Source organism: Emydura macquarii, unplaced genomic scaffold, assembly GCF_026122565.2.
Source record: "Emydura macquarii macquarii isolate MOO-44397 ecotype Brisbane River unplaced genomic scaffold, CSIRO-AGI_Emac_v2 contig_2205, whole genome shotgun sequence".
Taxonomy (NCBI): domain Eukaryota; kingdom Metazoa; phylum Chordata; order Testudines; family Chelidae; genus Emydura; species Emydura macquarii.
The window spans coordinates 31,543,143-31,557,174 of record NW_027132342.1 but is presented as its reverse complement, the minus strand read 5'-3'; the positions used below and the strand labels follow the sequence as shown (position 1 = coordinate 31,557,174).

The 14,032-nt window shown below is 41.6% G+C and overlaps 1 protein-coding gene across 6 annotated transcripts in view; it reads right to left on the bottom strand.

Annotated features, from left to right (window-relative positions):
• RASSF9 (Ras association domain family member 9) overlaps positions 1–13,831 on the bottom strand; it is a 30,789-nt gene extending 16,958 nt beyond the window's left edge. The window contains exons 1-2 of one of the 6 annotated variants that reach the window (XM_067559851.1): positions 13,396–13,417; positions 12,728–12,917 (exon numbers count right to left, since the gene is read on the bottom strand). Coding sequence is in view for 2 of the 6 variants with exons in the window: in XM_067559848.1 (XP_067415949.1) it covers positions 12,053–12,351 (299 nt within the window). In the remaining 4 variants the exon portion in view is untranslated. Of the gene's footprint in view, positions 1–12,052; positions 12,375–12,573; positions 12,699–12,727; positions 12,918–12,972; positions 13,218–13,395 lie in introns of those variants that run through there. The other 5 variants (XM_067559850.1, XM_067559852.1, XM_067559853.1 and 2 more) reach the window with 5 other exon arrangements.
• Positions 13,832–14,032: the final 201 nt, after the last annotated feature.

Below are 14,032 nucleotides of genomic sequence, written 5' to 3'. Positions count from 1 at the left end.
GTCTCTGAGAATTTTACATTGACTTCTATAGGCGTTGAATAAAACTCTAAAAATCAACTCCTTAAGGAACATTCAAGGAGCCGTGCTCTCTAATTGTATTGTATTCAGAACAGGGTGGATAAAAATCAATGCTTTTTTTTTTAAATCATCAATACAATACTAAATTTGTCTCTCATTTAAAAAAATAACAGTTACAATTAAATCTCATCGCAAACATGCTAAACCTACACTTACAGTCTCATAAAAATGAATTAATGGCTCTGGTCTGTCCAGCCTAACTGCCAGTTCTTGCTTCTTGAAAGTTCTGGGATTTCAGTTTCTGTTTCTCAGGGGACTAAAGTCACATGTGCAAAGAAAGACACAGGCTGTTTAGGATTGTTGTTGAATTGGATAGGATTGTTAAAGAGGAATGGAGAGGATATGCTCACTATACTGAAGCCTATATCCGTAGCCTTAAACAAACTTCAGAGAAACTGTTGCTGCATTGCTGATGCTGTTGGAATTTGGAAGGCACTTCAAGAGACACTGAAGGAAGAAATACCTCACCAGAAAGTTAAACTACAGGCAATAAAGAAGGGAATGGATCAAGCACTGACTCCATCTCATCCTCTTGTGAACATTCTCAACCCCAGATATAAAGGTAGAGGCCTAACTTCTGAAGATGATGCTGCTGCCATGGCATGGGCATTTCAAAATCACTCCTCAGTTATGCCAGTCACAATAAATCAGGGCTGGAGTGGAACCATTTAAACAGTACATGTTTACTGATGATGTTTTGAACAAAGTCGCTCCCCTGAATTGGTGGAAATCATTAGCCAGGCACCTTGAAACAGAGTTCCTTCAGTTACTAAGCCAATTTTTTTTCACAGCAGTAGCTTCCTCTGCAGGCAGAGAGAGAATATTTTCATTGTTTGGTATTATTCACTCAAAGCTAAGAAATCGACTGGGAGTTGAAAAAGCAGGAAAATTTATATTTCTGTTTCAGTTTATGAATAAAAATGACTGAGAATGGGGAAGATGAGAGCTAGTTGTAGAAGTTTTAAGGACAGCGTACATTTAGTGTTGTGATGACTTGTCTGTTAGAGTTAATAACATTTGGAAGAGTTTAAGGACAGCTGTCAGCCAACAACTCAGGAGACTGCCGCAATCACAAATGTGAAACATTTATGTAACATTTAAGATTTAGTTTAATAAAATATAAGTGCTATTGTGCTTGTGTATGTGATTTAGTTCTTACCATTCCTAATGTACTGCTGCTGCATCTGCAGTTTGACACAGGTAATGAGTATTATGTACTATTTCCTAAACTAATAAAAATGAAGTTATCTAAAAAATTACACAAAGTATACACTCCTAGATGTTGTAAAATGCTGTATTGAGTTGTAAATTAACGTTTTAATGATCATATTTGCACCATCGTTTAAGAAATATGTGAAGTAGTATCAGTGGGAAGCTTGATTTAAATCAATGGTTTTCACCTTGATTTAAATCAATCCACCCTGATTCTGAGAGGACAATCAAGGTCCACAACCTGTCCCTCAAGCAGAAGCCATATTCTATGAAGAGTAGGCATAAACTACCAACAAGTCTCTCAAAACACTTCTCCTGTGACATGAGCATCCCTTCAATTTTGCGGAGTATTAACCAACTGTCGTCCAAAGAGAAGTGCTGTCTAAACATTCAGATAGCTAAGAAATAGTCCAAGTTGGATTTATTGGGAGAAGTACTGAATGTCTTCAGATAACCCACATTATAGATACTTCAGCAGCGTCAGAGAGGGACCATGTTTGTTATAGTGCCATGCACAAGAATGTCTAATGCCTGACAAAGTTGTACAATAAATCCAATTCTTGTTCAAGAACTCCCTCTAAAAGGGACACTGGTGAGGACTACGCTGTTTCCCAGAAGCTGGGAATGGGTGATGGGATGGATCACGTGATGATTGCCTGTTCTGTCCATTCCCTCTGAAGCACCTGGCATTGGCCACTGTCGGAAGACAGAATACTGGTCCAGATGGGCCAGTGGACTTACCCATATGGCCGTTTTTATGAACTAGCCAGTATGTCCACATCACAAGAAGTTACAGAGGCTTTGTGACTTAAAACTTGGGAGTATCCTGCTTCTCCAAAATAAGGCATTAACTATCTCCATCAAGAGTTGGACTGGAACCTGCCCACAAGCCTCCACCAATCAAGAATTAAATGAGTGAATCCCAAATGTAGCTGAGCTCATCTAGGATTTCCTGGAACTCGGAAAGAGTAACAACCTGAAATTTATCAAAGAGGAGCTGATGGTTTGCCACATTCTTCTCTGACATTTTATAACAGTATAGTCAACCATCTGCTCATCTACGAAGAATTCACATTAAAGAATGTTAACATTTGTTAGAGTGAAACCATTCTCATCAATATTAACCAGATCATATACAGCTTGAGACAATTTCCTTTGGTTAGTTCTTTACCCTCAGGATAGAGGAGGCCAGAGAAGACTCTGGGTATAAATATGCTTGCATGGATTCTGAACAGTAGGGCTGTAAACTAATTGCCCTTCACCAATGGCAATATCCTGCCTAAATGCTTCATTTAAATTTCTGAGTAAATCAGTGACTTCTATGAGAATGTCACTGTTATACCATCTCATCAATGAATAGAACGAAATGGTAGAACGAAAATGAATATATTGCCTTACTATAAATATAGTAAGAATGACAACATAGCGAGTGTGACAGCTGACAATTTCTTGCAATATCTTTGGAAGATCTTACTGTATTAAGTTTATGTATCATTTTGGATCAGGAATTGCATTTAATTCCCTGGAGAGGGTATCCACAGTCCTTCCTGGAACTAAGAACAGTGGGGGGTGATTAGGCAAATTCACTCAGGCTGTAACACCTCCAGAGCGGTAGTAACTCATGGAGAAGCTTGCGTACCTGGTTCAAACTGGATTCTCTAGAAACGAAAAGACAAAGAAAAGAATTTTGAATAAATAGCCTGAGTTTAAACTGGGCCTTCATTCTGATGCAGAAAGGAAGGCCCCAATCCTCAGGGAAGGGTTGGAAGGACTGACACCGACCAGAGCCACTGTGGAGATAAACTTATCAGCATGCCTGTGGATCCTTTTATTGTTTTTAAATATGTTCTCTCTGTGTACTTTCTAAGCAAGCACACTTCTTCTTAAAGTGAAAGAGCTGTGTGGCAACTAAACTGTGGCAATTATGCTGTTTACAGGCTTTGAGAAAGGAAGGCATAGCAGGCCCAATGAGGCAGTCTGAGTTCCTGAGAAATTTACAGTGTAGACAAAGAACCTGGAAATACCATGCAATCTAGAAATACACTAGTCAGAGGGAGAGACACGTGTGTGTCTGTCCGGAAGCAGTGATGGCTGGAGAGCTGAAAACCTGATGGTGTGAGCCCTTGCTAGATTGTAAAGGGGAAACACAGGTGCAGTTGCCCTGAACTGTGACAGTGAGTACAAAAACTTTGCCCATCTTCTTATGTGACTGGTAAGCAACGAGACTGGACCATCAAAGCTTCCTCTTTGAAAAGTGTTTTTCTGCCTCAATATTCAATTCATCATAAAGATGATAATCAGACAGTGGAAAAAAAATTAAGGTTCAGAACTCCAGTTCTAGTCCCAAAGCAAAGTCAACATATAACTACTCTTTGCCTGCCCTTTGTAATAACTTAAGTAACATGCATGGTAACTAACATCCAGGAGCTCACAAGTCAATGAAGACGACCTCCACTGAGTACCAAAGCCTGGGAGAATACACCAAAGTCAGCAGATCTCAAATATCTGTTAAGAATCTGGGGTTGCAGTGAGGTGTTTGGTATGACAAGATTCTAATCGTGAAACTGCACAGACAGCTACAGGATACTGCAAATTAAATAATTATGTCTACCTATTAGCTTAGTCATCAGCATTCACAAAGCCTGTTGACACATATTTTCCAAGGAATGGATTCTACTTCTTCAAAACAACAAAGAAATGTTTCAACATATCAGCCTACCAACAATAATGCCAACAGAAGCAAGAATAAGAAAAGAAATTAATACAACATGACCCTTTACTTACAAAAAAGCCACTCTTTTATCAGTAAACAGAATCTGATCACTTCCTTTGGTAAATGAGGCATGAAATGTACTGTCAAATCACACATAGTTCTGAATATTTTTTAACTTTAAAGTGCTTTCATTGGTGGAAACTACCACTAAACCAAAACATTTGGATGGTGGACTTGGATGAGGCTGGCAAAAACAAATTAAGGCCCCAATCCCACAATTTGTTCCACGCGAAGAGTTTTTTCTGCACAAGAGCAGATCCTGTGAACCTTTATTCACATGAAGTCATTGGACCCTTAAAGCTTAAAAGATAGTAGACATATTGATAGAACAAGTTTTCACATAATGGTCTGGCAGCTAACTGATTATTACATTTTCTAAACCTTGATTTCATGCCTGACCAAGAGCTAATGTTACATTTTCCCTTATTTAATGCAATTCTTATGTCAATTTTATTTTCTTAAAAGGGAGCAAAATAAATATACAGTTCCTGCCACAGAAAGTGATTACATTTTTCTATGACTGGGAAGTCCATAACTCAGTTATTTTAAACATGAATGAGTGGGGGTTTATGGGTATAGAGAACAGGGACCTCAAGCAAAGCCGACTCCAGACTTCGAATCCCAAAACAGATATGAAGCAAATTAAAATATTACATAGCTACCCATTCATGGCAAATTTCACATCTCTGTAAAAATTCATCTTGCTTCTAACATTATTCTATTCTTAATAATACAACTGATTACTGCAAGTGTGACATAGACCATGAAGCTATGGATTTCAATCCTACCTAAGGTTATAAGTACAAACATAAATTGGTAGTCTCACCTTCCTACCTAAGGGCTAGTCTACACTAGAAGAATTACAGCAGCACATCTGCCTCACTGTATTGCCCCACTGTAGCGTGTCTGGTGAAGATGTTCTATGCCGACAGGAGAGGCATAACAAAACCACATCCACAAGAGGCAGTAGCTATGTCAGCAGGAGAAGCTCTCCTGCCAACATAGTGCTGTCCACACGGACGCTTAGGTCGGTGCTACTTACGTCACTAGGGGTGGCTTATTCACACCCGAGTGACATGAGTTATACCGAATTAAGTGGTAGCGTATACAAAGCCCCAAGATAAGTAAGCTCCAAAGATAATGCCTCTCATCAATCCAAAGCCCACACGTGTGACAAAGGGTATGTCTACACTACAGCTGAAGGTGCAGTTGCCAGCTCAGGTCGATGTGCATGCACTAGCTTTGATTGACCTAGCCAGCTAATAAGCAGCAGTGTAGCCACAGTGGCTCAGATGGCAGCTCGGACTAGCCCCGGAGGACAATCCTATTTGAGACCTCCTGTAAGTAGCTCTGGCAGCTAGCCTGTGTCACTGCCCTGACTACACTGCTATTTTTAGCACGCTAACTCAATGACAGCTAACATGTGTATGTCACCTTGAGCTGGGAATTACACTTCCAGCTGCCATGTAGACATATCCCAAGAGACCAAATGATGGACACAAAAAATGTATTCATTCAAACACCTTAAAATGCAGTGGGGTTAATCCCTTCAGCGCAAATAATGCTTTCTGTAATCCCAGTTAAATGATTCTCGCTTTCTGATATAAATAACTTTCAACAATAAAATGAGTTGACCCAGAGTTTGTGTGGTGCATAGGTACCTAACAATAAAATGAGAGTCATCTCTTGAAATGAGGGGCATTTGAGAGGTATGCCAAAAAGCATAAGGAAGAACAGCACCTACCAGTCCAACAGCTGGGGTGTTTTCTCTGTGTCCCCAGGGTATTAGGGTTTTAGTTTTATTATGTAAGGAAGTCATTACTTCAGATATCTGTGATTGAAAATTAAGACCTTTACATTTTGATTTGAACACAGCTGGCTCTGAGCTCATCTTTCCTCCATATGTTCTCTTCATACAACTGCCACTCAATCCATTCGAGCCATGTGGCAATTTTAATTATTTCCTTTTGAGTGATTTTGCAGTCCTTCCCCCACCCCCAGTCTTAATGTCATGTGGAACTTCAGAAGACTGAAAAATTCTCAGTGAAGCAGATGAAAAATCAAAACAGCCGGTTGGGAATTCTCACGTGTGTGTTCTGGGATGTCTTACGGGCAGCATGGTGTAGCGGACTGAACACATCGCACAGAGAACAAGGAACACTAAGATTTTAGATTCCCCCTGTCTCCACTGGGTGGCTGGCCCACTTTGCACTTTTACGTACTAAATATGGTCTAGTTATGTCCCTCTCAGTCAGACACATAGCACCACCCCCAATTTACAGGGAAGGATAGTAAAACTCAGGGAGATTATCAGTTACTGAAGGTCACAAAACAAGTCAGTGAGACTACCAGGATTCCAATATGAGTCTTCTGACTCCATGTCCCATCGTCTAGCCAGCAATGCCCTGTAGGCAAGTCTAGCCAAGCAACTCAAAAGTGACCAGTGATTGTGAGGACCCAAATGGGGACTCTTTCAGGGGCCTGGTTTTCCGAAGGTGTGCAGCATTTTCTGAAAATCTGTCCCCTGTAAACGGCCTCAGAGTGGGCACCCAAAAAGTTGAGCTGCCAAATTCACCAGTCAGTTCTGAAGATTTCTTGGCCTTAACTTCTACATCTCAAACACACAGAAGTAAAACCTATTGTGTGAAAATTCCCCAGTGCTTTAGAGGGGCAGGAATTCGGCAGTTTTCCAAAAGATGAAAGGCAAATGTTAACAACATTTTTGTGACCAGTCTTTTGCCCAATATGTGACAGTCTTCACTCATCGGAGTCACACGATTGGAATAGCAGTGACAAGTAAGGTCAAGAAGGAGGTAGGTTGGCAGGGATTCACTGAGAATGTTGTACAGCATTTTTCTGTATTGCAGCTGCCTACCCACCTGAGACTTACGTATTGTTGTTTTTTCAACTACACATATTCCAAGAGATTATGGTCTGACCTTGGTTAGGCAAGTAGTAAACTGATCCTTCTATCTTTTTTTTTAAAAACTAAACTCTATTTATTTTGTTACCCATTCAGCCCAGACCTGTTCATTCCAAACCCATTTGTCTGTTTTGTCCACCTGTTGCATTCTGTCCGATTGTAAAATTTCTGTGGCAAGGATGGTCTTCTTTATTATGTGTCTATTCAACGTCTAGCACAATGGGCTCCTGAGCATTCAACAATTGATTGATTCCTAGGAACTACCTTAATAAGAACAATAGTGACCAGCCATTGGAACATGTGATTGGGAACCAGGAAGTCCTACACTGCAATACTGATGCTAACTTGTTGCGTGGTCTAGTGCAAATCACGTAATCTTTTGCCTCAGTTTCCTCATCACTGAAGTGCCAACATTTATAAGTACTCACTTACTTCCCACACAAGGGCATTGTAAGAATTAATAAATGTTAATACACCGTTTATTATTTTGATGTTTGCAGGTTATTCTGTTTAAAATAATAAAGTTTGTAAAATACTTCAAGCTCTTTTGTATATTGTTACTTATTATTATTCAACATACAAATCCAAAGAAAACAAACTATGAATTCCTGAGCTAATGCAAAAGGGTCTAAGGACACATTTTCAGCCATCCCTACGGGTTTTAGCCCTGTCATTAGAATGACTTTTATGGAGGATATAGAATTAAAAATCCATCCTGCCACTGAAAATCTTCTCTTCTATTCTGAAGTCATTCCATGTTCAACAGCATAGTTGATCCCCTTTACCCATTCATACACAGGAAATCTTAATTTCTCACCAGAGCAATAAAAAAATCACTTATCAGTAAGATCTGTCTTTTATTCCATTGAAAATATTTTTTTTTCAATTTGCAGTGTGTTTTCCAGCCCCACTGAACATTAGTGTTTCATATTAGCTTCAACTTCACCTAAGTATTGCTCTTTCTCCAAATGGTGTAGTATTACACACAAGTCTATTAGTCATTTCATTTACTCCACTGCAGTGAAATTGCTGTCTACCCTCCTAGAGTAGTAGATAATTAACTCTTTAGAAATACGGCTAGTATTTTCCAGATATATAGCTCTTCTGGAATGTGAAGCAAGCAAATATGGAAAAGGATTACTAAAAGATATTTGCAACCAGATTGGTTCTTGTGACAAAGCAGACAATTGGACCAGAAAAAAAAATTATAATATGTGAGCTTGGGGCCCAAAAGAGGATCCTTTCTCCGATGGTGGAACGACATAATAATAATACTGTATTACCATAATGCCTAGGAGCCCTAGGCATGAATCAGGACCCCATTGAGAGAGGTGCTGTACCACCACAAAACAAAAAGCCAGCCCCTGCCTCAAATATCTTGCATGGGCAAAAATAATTTGGAAAACAACACTATATTGTCACCCTAAATATTTTCCCATTTCTAAAATTGAACCTGAATTCAATCTCAAGCTCTGCATAAATCTTCCTCAACCGTCCAAGCACCACCCCAGCTTCCAGATGGGCCTGGAACAAGACAGTCTGCTCTCACTTTCCAAGAAGGAAAGTGTCAGAGATTGTGTATGTTCTCATGAGACCACCAGCCCAGTTAACATGAGGTTAAGATAATTCAGATAAGCATTGGAACTGAGTTCTTATGCAATTAACACCCAAATGGTGAGCATTTTGAGCCTCCCTGCACCAAAGCTTAATATGTACTGCACCACATTGACCTGTAGACATGGGGAAAATATATGCAGTTGCTATCTGGAACTGAGCAGGTTCAGTGGAAAGCAGAGGGAGAGGAGGTGGGGATCTAGGGTCGATACCAAAGAGGTATTGCTTACACCGAGTCTTTGACCTAACTGACTACCCTGCACCCCAATGAGTCCTCAGGGGATAGTTGGATATTAACTTAATTGGGGAGGGGACTCTGACTCAGTAGTGTCTGCTCCCTTCCCTAACTGCAGGGCCACTCTACAGAGCCACATGCTTGGCTTGCCTCCATTCCCACATCAGAGCCCAATCCTGAGCAGCCGATCATTGCTCAGGGCAAAGAGAACCGTCTAAGTCTGATCATCAGGCTTGCTTTGCCTGCATGAACCCAGTGGCTACTGGCGAAGGGCTAAGAAATGAGTGATAGAAACTAAAATGCTCAGGAAGAAAGAGCAAAAACAATAAATATAAATAACCAATTTGTAATAGCAATGCGCAACCACCAAACAACACTGAGTTCGCATGTATTGTACGTAAATAAAACACACAAATGATTATAGTAAACTTAAAGCCATTATGGTAGAGTTATGCTGGCTGTTCCAAAAATATTGCTCTGGCTGTTTGCACCTGGCAATATAGGTCTGGCACTCATGAGAGATCTGCATGAGGGTGAAGGACCCCTGAGCACCATTTCCCCTAAAAATAAACAAGTTGTGACATTAGATAGGATGCTAGACTCAGGGTTTTTGTGAAAACTCAAGAGGACCAGCCTCAATGAAAGAGAAAATGTAACTGAATCTTTCTTGGAGTGAGGTGAGCAGGGAATTCTGGAATGATGAACGTGGTAGTGACAAAGCCCACAATTTTCAAAAGTACCTGATTCTTAGGCTGATAAGTCACTTATCTTCAATAGTCACTGATGGCCAGATTTTAAAGGTATTTAGGCACCTAATGATTTCAAGGTGACAAACATTTAGGTGCTTTTGAAAATCCCACTAGGCACCTATCTTCATCTTTTAAAATATGGCCCCGTAAGCACTTAGTAACCTTAATATCACAAAGTCAATTGGGTTTAGATTCCTAAGTCAAGTAGGTGCTTTTGGAAATTGAAGCCTACACTAGTTCTGCCCACACACATTTGCATATTCTACTCTTTGGAGAAGTTGCTAATAGCTGTAGAGGAAGCGCTTTTGTTCCTGAAGCCTGGGAAGGACACATTGTTAGATTAACAGTTAAATATTCTGTTCAGACTGCATATAATCGATTAGTGGCCAAACACTTCTTCACAGCATTGTGCTTCATTAACTGCAGAGGTAAGCATATCTAAGAGGTCTGCTTGAAAACCAAAAACCCTTTTGGGCTCTGTCATGCAATTTAGGATCAGCTGGCGAGGAAGTATGCCTGCTTCTTTATTCCTTTATACGGTGCAGAATGTTCCTACTGAGATGTCTGGCTGGTGGATGGCCCTACCACCTTGGGGATGTCTTAGGCCATAGGGGGACACATGGAATGAGTGACTCACGCTCCACTGTCTGCCTGAGAAACAGCCTGAGCCCTGAGGCTCCACATTGGCCCATACAGGTCTGTGGCACAGAAGCTATGATCTTGCCCTCAGCTGCTCACACACAGAGATTTGTTTAGACTGAAGCTTTTTGGGGCAGGGATTCATAGAAGATTAGGGTTGGAAAGGGACCTCAGTCCAGCCCCCTGCTCAAAGCAGGACCAACCCCAACTAAATCAACGACCGGATTGCTTTTTTATTATATGTTATGAAGTGTCTAATTCCAAATAGTCTGATCCCTGACTGGGGCCTCTAAGCATTGCTGCAAGACAAATACTAAATAATAGCAACAACAAGCACAGAGGTGGTAGTCCTGTGTCCGACTGTGTCCAAATGTGGCTATAACTCATTCATTCTAAATCTAGTGCTTGTCCTGACTCCCTTTCTGGCCTTGGCTAAGTCATTAACTTCTCTGCTTCACTTCCTCCATCTGTAAAATATTGATAATTCTCCTCCCTTGCTCATCTCTTGGAAGTATTTCAAAGATAAGTTAACGGTCATCAAATACTTTGAAGATGAAAAATGCTAAATGGAAAAATGGAGAGACAAGGTGGGTGAGGTGATATCCTTTATTGGAGCAAACTTCTGTTGGCAGAGAGAAACATTTTCGAGCCACACAGCGGCTGGTCTCTCTCACCAACAGAAGTTGGTCCAATAAAAGATTACACCTTGTCTTTAATATCCTGAGACTGACGTCATTACAACTGCACTGCATACAAAAATGGGGAAATGCTCATTTTCATAAATTATTTGCACATATAACAAGTTTGGTCTGAGTTTCTCCAAGAGCTGTAGAAACATTAAGCCTCACAACATTGCTGTGCGGAAGGAAAATATAATATACCCTTTTAATAGATAGGCAAATTCAGGCATAGCTGGGTGATGACCCAGAAGTCTTGACTCCATCTGCTGCCCTAACTGCCAGACGACACTGCCCCCCAATGTCAAGCTTGAATGGCACTTTCTGCTGAGCGCAAGGTTTAAAATATCGTCTTTGCTAGCTTAAGGGCAATGTGAGAGTAACTCTTTCTAGGTCATTGCATCATATAGGATTTACCAGACCCATTTACCATTTCTATGAGTAAATCTTGAATTTTCAAGTACAACTCTATTATAAGAGAGAATTTTAGACAAATACATTTAGGGTTTGAAAATAGTTAGGAAAGTTTTTAAAAGAATCACTTTTTCCCCTCCCTCCACCTTTTTTTTACATGCAAAGGATTTCCATATTCCCTCATTCCCCCCCCCCCCACCCCCCCACCCCATCCCTAAAACACCACCTCTGTGCCGGTCAGAATTGATGTGCCATTTTCAGAGAGAAACTGGAAGAAGAAAAGTTTGTCTCGACTTTTTGGCGGTTCCCCTCAGCTTTTCAGTTTCATTCACACTAAAAGCTTTGTATATTGACTTTTTTCCTGCAAAGAATGGAAACTCACAGCAACAGCCTTTGTGAGATTGAGATAATTAGCGTGAGGGTCTGGGGTGTATTTTAAGTCAGAAAGAGATTCACGGCTGAATGGAGGGGAAGCATATTCCTGGATGTGTGTATTTATTCAGCTAATTGATGTCAATATAATGTAACTCTTTTTTAAATAGCAGAAAAATACAAGAGTTTTATATAGGTTTAGTTTGGTCTAAAAATAAAATATCAACCTTTCCAGAAGGTCTAAAGGTGGGATCCCCATATGAAAAATACTTTTAGAGTATTTGACTGCCCTGTTCCCAAACACTTTTGTAGGCAGTACACCACACTATTAGTGATTCCCAAAAGTATTGTTAATGAAGGCCCTACCTGAGAGATTGATCGGCTTTCAGGAATTCCTTTGCTGAATTAATCATTAAATTCAAGTGTAAGGACAATCTCCGTATAAATCTGGGGCATAACTGTACATGGAAGCAATGAACAAAAAAGAAACTCCATAAATGTACTTCAAATAAAGTTAAGGAAACTACAAGTCCGGGTACATTTTGAGGCCCAATCCTGCCCACTAGGAAGGAGATCAGGATCAGGTCCCTCATTAAAAGTGACATTCCGAATGCAGGATAACATGAAGTAAAGAGAACAACCGAGGACCGAGTTCTGCATAGCATTAGCTAGACTTGTTGAGTTATTAGACAGGAAATAGCATGTTCCCTCCCTGGACACTTGCACTTCAAAGGTTAGTGCAACACTAGCACGTTAAAAAGAATTAGATACTTTCGTTCGGTGTAATTTTTTGTTCCCCTTCTACTCCTAGAGAGGTAACATGATGGGGGGGGGGGAATCACCCCGCCCCCCATCAACCTGTATGTTTAGAACTCGCAGCAGCGAACCTGAGCGATCACAACTTGTCAGCAAAACATTTTCCCCTGGCCAAAAGAGGGTCCCGACTTCAGAGCGCGAGTCGCGGATAATAAAGACGCCTTTCAATTCTGCCCACACCAGATCGGATTCCGCATGCAACCCGCCGCCCCGCCCCAAACTTACAATTCAAGGACTGTGCTAAGAAACGGGGAGGGGGGGGTTCTTGGCAGTGTTCAGGACGCAGTTCCTACATCCAGGTAAAGTTGGGGAAAAGGTGCTGGGAGGGGAAGACAGATCCCCAGAGCAGAGTCTGAAAGCCACGCACCGCTCTCAATTAATCAGCTCCCACTGAAGTTCAAGCAGCAAGAAAGCCCTGGTGAGGGAGAGAGCGGATATTTTTGTTCAGCTTTGATAAGGGGCGCTCTAACCTTGGCTGCAATTAGTTACCACCGCGCATGAGAGCATTAACATCCGGATTTCAGTCATTCCTTTGCACTCCTGTTAATCTTCAGCCTGCTACAAACCAGGGGGCCGGAGACTTTAAACAATCTCGCTGGGTGGGGAACACCGAGGACACCCAAAACTAGGAAAGCTGTTAAATCAGAGCTTCCCCTGCCTGTTGAAACTGGGGCCCGGGATTTAAAGGGGAGGGAGGTGAGGAGGCATCCACAGCTCAGAGTAAGGAGAGGCATAACGCTGATCAATAGCCCTCCAACACATTAAACTGACTCAAGCGCCTAGGTAAGTTTCAAAGTCACAGCTCCGGGAGGGGTCATCTTTCCCCAGCCCCCGAGAAGTAAACTGACTGCAAAACAAAACATCAAGTGCCGCCACACGCACGCACACTTTACCTGCTTTTGTGTCGGGTCTTTAATAGGTTCCTTCCAAAGGGAGCCATGGCCACTCCAGCGGCAGAACCACAACATCAACGAGCCCCAAACCACGGCAGGGGTGTTCCCTTCTCCCTCCCCTCTTTCCAGCTTGTTAATAGTCACTGAGCGGAGCGATGAGCTGGAAGTTGTGCAATTTGCTGCTAACTTTGAACTACGGGCTTGTTGTTGCTGCTGCCTTTGGAGTCCTGCCCAGCTGCAATCTTCAAGAAGGCGTTTATGAGCAGGAAAAAGGAAAAAAAAAAAAACCAACCCACTTTCTATTGTGATGTGAAGGGATATGCAGAACTTACTAAACTTTCAGCCTTGCCAGCTCCCAAGGCACTGATCAGCCAAGGGAAGAGAGGATTGGACTCCAGGAGGGAGCTAAGCAAGAACACACAACCGAAGGATTAAAACTTTCTCCCCGAGGTTGCAGCCACTTAAGGTCAAGTCGAGCAGCTAAACACCAGCCTTAGTGCAGGGCAGGCGGCAGTTGTTCCACCAGTTCTAGCACATAACAACAACCTGCCTCACAGATCAGTCGGGAGCTGCTTCTCCTTACTGGTGGTAGGACAACAGTAGGGAGCTGAAGCGAGTCCCAGCTACTTCTCTGTAC